General features: G+C 39.8%; 1 protein-coding gene across 1 annotated transcript; it reads right to left on the reverse strand.

The window, feature by feature from the left end:
• Positions 1-1,223: 1,223 nt before the first annotated feature.
• On the reverse strand, positions 1,224-2,447 carry LOC125228385. The gene is made up of 2 exons (XM_048132935.1): positions 2,026-2,447; positions 1,224-1,994 (listed from the first exon to the last, which is right to left on the reverse strand). Exons 1-2 carry the CDS (start codon positions 2,378-2,380, stop codon positions 1,978-1,980), a joined length of 372 nt encoding a protein of 123 aa, XP_047988892.1. The 5' UTR covers positions 2,381-2,447; the 3' UTR covers positions 1,224-1,977.
• Positions 2,448-3,397: the final 950 nt, after the last annotated feature.

Raw genomic sequence — 3,397 nt, forward strand, 5'->3', positions numbered from 1 at the left:
ATACCAGTTACCAGACACCTGTTGGAGACCTTATCTGTCACGCTACGCCTGTAGACTATTTCTAGCACAAAAAGTGCTTCAATTATTTCCTTCAGACGATACATAAGGGGTCAATTCTCCATACAAACGCTCTCGACTATTTCCTCCCTGGTTTTTGAAGATAGAACGCTATTTTTTTCTACACAGATTATTATTATTTTTGTATTATTATTATGTTTTCGGTTTGTTTTTCTCTCCCATTGGAGGTGATTTTACTTCCATACTCGCGGGCTTTTGGCCAAATATTATTAGTACCGTAAAACACCATATCTTCGCCTACTTTTTCTCATATATTTTAAGTTTCCTCTTTAACTGAATATTTTTTATGGTGACACTAGTGTCAAAATGATATATAATGTGGCAATACCTGAACTTAATACAAAAACGATTCAATTGTATGTATATATATACCTTAAAATCGAGCCTAAAGTCAGTAGGCAAAGTTTTGGCTTTTTGCCTAACTTTGCCTACCCTAACAATTATGACTGAACAGAGGCACATGACATCAGATTTAAGTTCTACCCTCTATATGATTTACATAATTTATATTGAATCGTATGCAGGAGTTATTAAGGTACAAATAAGCACAAATGTTCATCATAGGCAAAGATAGGAAGGCATCCGGAGAGTTTTCATACAAAACACGCTGGTACTTCAGGGTTGTCAAAAATCATGTTACCTACCCAAATGTCTGAAACTAAAGATAATTTTTGGGGTTCATCTAAATACATGTATACAAGGTGCTCGCGAGGAACCCGCATAACTTGAACCACGCGTATCTGAGGCAAAAAGAAAGATTTTTTGTTTTTTTTACTTTTTTGGACGTATTTTCACATAAAAAATTTTTTTTATCCATAAAGTTGGCAATTAAAATGAGTTCCTTCATTTATTTTTCTAAAAACCAAATTATTTGGAAGTTTTTCTTGTCACATTTTGACATCTATCAATGACTACTGTGAGACTATGCTCCACAATTGCGCATCAGCGCCGTTAAGAAACCTTTTCTACTGAGTAACAATACGGAAATGTTTTTTTTTAAATTGGCAATAACTCTGAAACTAGACGAAATCTAGAAAAGTTTATATGACATTTTAGTCTTAAAATGTGACCAAGAATATGCCGTTAAAGTTATTTGGGTTCCTCGCGAGCACCTTACAAAAGTATAAAAGACATTTCAAAATCAACGTCAAAATATTTTTAATAAGTAATATTAATTGAATTTTCGACAGAAAAAATGGCTGATCTAAAGGTCGAAAATAGATAAATCAAGTTGCACAACTGTATGGGCGAAGCTTCCATGTTATATAATTTTTTTGGCTCCAATTATACCTTCACATCGTTGCCACTCCTTATCCGTGAGACGTAATCCAACACGTTCGATTTTCCTGGCTATTGTAGTAACTACATACCTCCCTATATATCAAGATTCATAGTATCACCACCTAATAGGTATCTTCTTCTTCTTTGCATCCTGTTACCCTCTGCTGGGGTGTAGGGCTCGAATCATATTTTTTCTCCATTTACTCCGGTCTTGGGCAGTTTGGGTGACCTCCTCCCACCCCATGCCTAGCACCCTGAGCTCCTGCTGAACCGAACGACGCCAGGTCGATTTAGGGCGGCATGGTTTGCGCTTTCAGGGTACATTCCAGGTGAGGGCCATTTTGAATAGGTGGGTATCAGGTTTTCTGAGGATGTGTCCAATCCAATGCCATTTCCGCGTCTGTATTTCTTCTTGTACGGGTGCTTGTCCAGTTATTCTCCATAAGTGGGCGTTTGTGATCCAGTTAGGCCAAAAGATACACAGGATCTGCCTCAAGCATTTGTTCACAAACACTTGGAGTTTTGACATTAGGTCTTTGCGGACAAACCAGGTCTCACACCCGTACAGTAATACGGCCTTTACATTGGAATTGAAAATCCTCAGTTTAGTTCTTCTAGTCAGGGTCGAGGAGCTCTACACCGGTTTAAGCTGACCGCAAGCGGCTCGGGCTTTGTTTATTCGAGATTCAATGTCAGCTTCAGTTCCTCCACTCTGGTCAACGATACTGCCCAGGTAGCAAAAGCTGGTCACTTTTTCGATTGGGTTCCCTTTGATTAGCATTGGAGTTGAATCGGTAGTATTTTGGCGCATTTCCTTTGTCTTGCGGTAGTTAATGCGCAGACCTTCCTTTTCATCCTCTTCTGCTAGTTCTTCTGCCTTGTTCTGGAGTTGCTCACGCGTGGTTGCTATAAGGCAAAGGTCATCTGCGAAGTCGATATCTTCTAGGTCCTTTTCAGATGTCCAAGGTAAACCTCTTCGTTCTCTGCTAGTGACCCTGCACATCACGTCGTCGAGCACCATTAAAAGAGCAGAGGGGAAAGCAAACAACCTTGTTTGACGCCTGCCGTGACACTTATACTCTCGGTGAGTTTACTCTTGTGAAGCACTCTACACGATGATCCATGGCAGAGTGCTTTGATGATGTTGATTAGCTTGTCTGGCACGCCTTTGAGCTTCAGAACCCCATTTGCTTGCCCATTTTACCCTATCGAAAGCTTTCTCAAAGTCTACGAATAGGGTAAAAACCTCACACTGCATCTCCTGATATTGTTCTAGGACCATTCGCAAAAGGTTTATCTGGTCCGCACAGGAACGCCCTGGTCTAAATCCCGCCTGTTCCTCCCTAAGCTTACTGTCAACTATTTTTGCCATCCTCGAGAGTAAGATCTTACACAGCACTTTTGAGCAAATGGGTAACAGATTGATACCCCTCCAGTTAGAGCATTGGGATAGGTCTCCTTTTTTGGGTAATTTTACGATGACGCCTTCCTTCCATGATGCTGGTACTTGTTCCTGTTCCCAAATGCGCGTCAATAGTGGCTCGAGAATGTCACCGGTCAGATGCACATCCGCTTTCAGAACTTCAGCCGTGATTCCGTCATTCCCTGGTGCCTTGCCAGACTTTAATGTTGCAACTGCTTTGATGCCTACCTAATAGGTATATATGTATATAGTGTCACGACACATTAAAATACTGCGTGTATTTACAAATACAAGGTAGAACGATTATAATAAAAAAATGACGACAAAAACATCACATGCCTCAGGTGCCACAACAATGGTTAGCAGGATGGCCGAATCACATCACGTGGTGATTTTGTTTCGGTGTATCTTGAATGGAATATACTACACTCGTATGTACCTACACAAATAATTAACAGCAATCTTTACTAGACACATACCAATGGTTACAGTCTTACATTTAAATAAAATAAAGTTAATCCAATATAATATTTGCAAGTTTTTTTACTGGAAAACTTGACTAGAACATAACTTCCGATTTCTACTGCATTTGTTGCATTGAGTGCAAGGTGACAA

This window comes from Leguminivora glycinivorella, chromosome 7, assembly GCF_023078275.1.
Source record: "Leguminivora glycinivorella isolate SPB_JAAS2020 chromosome 7, LegGlyc_1.1, whole genome shotgun sequence".
NCBI classification, from domain to species: domain Eukaryota; kingdom Metazoa; phylum Arthropoda; class Insecta; order Lepidoptera; family Tortricidae; genus Leguminivora; species Leguminivora glycinivorella.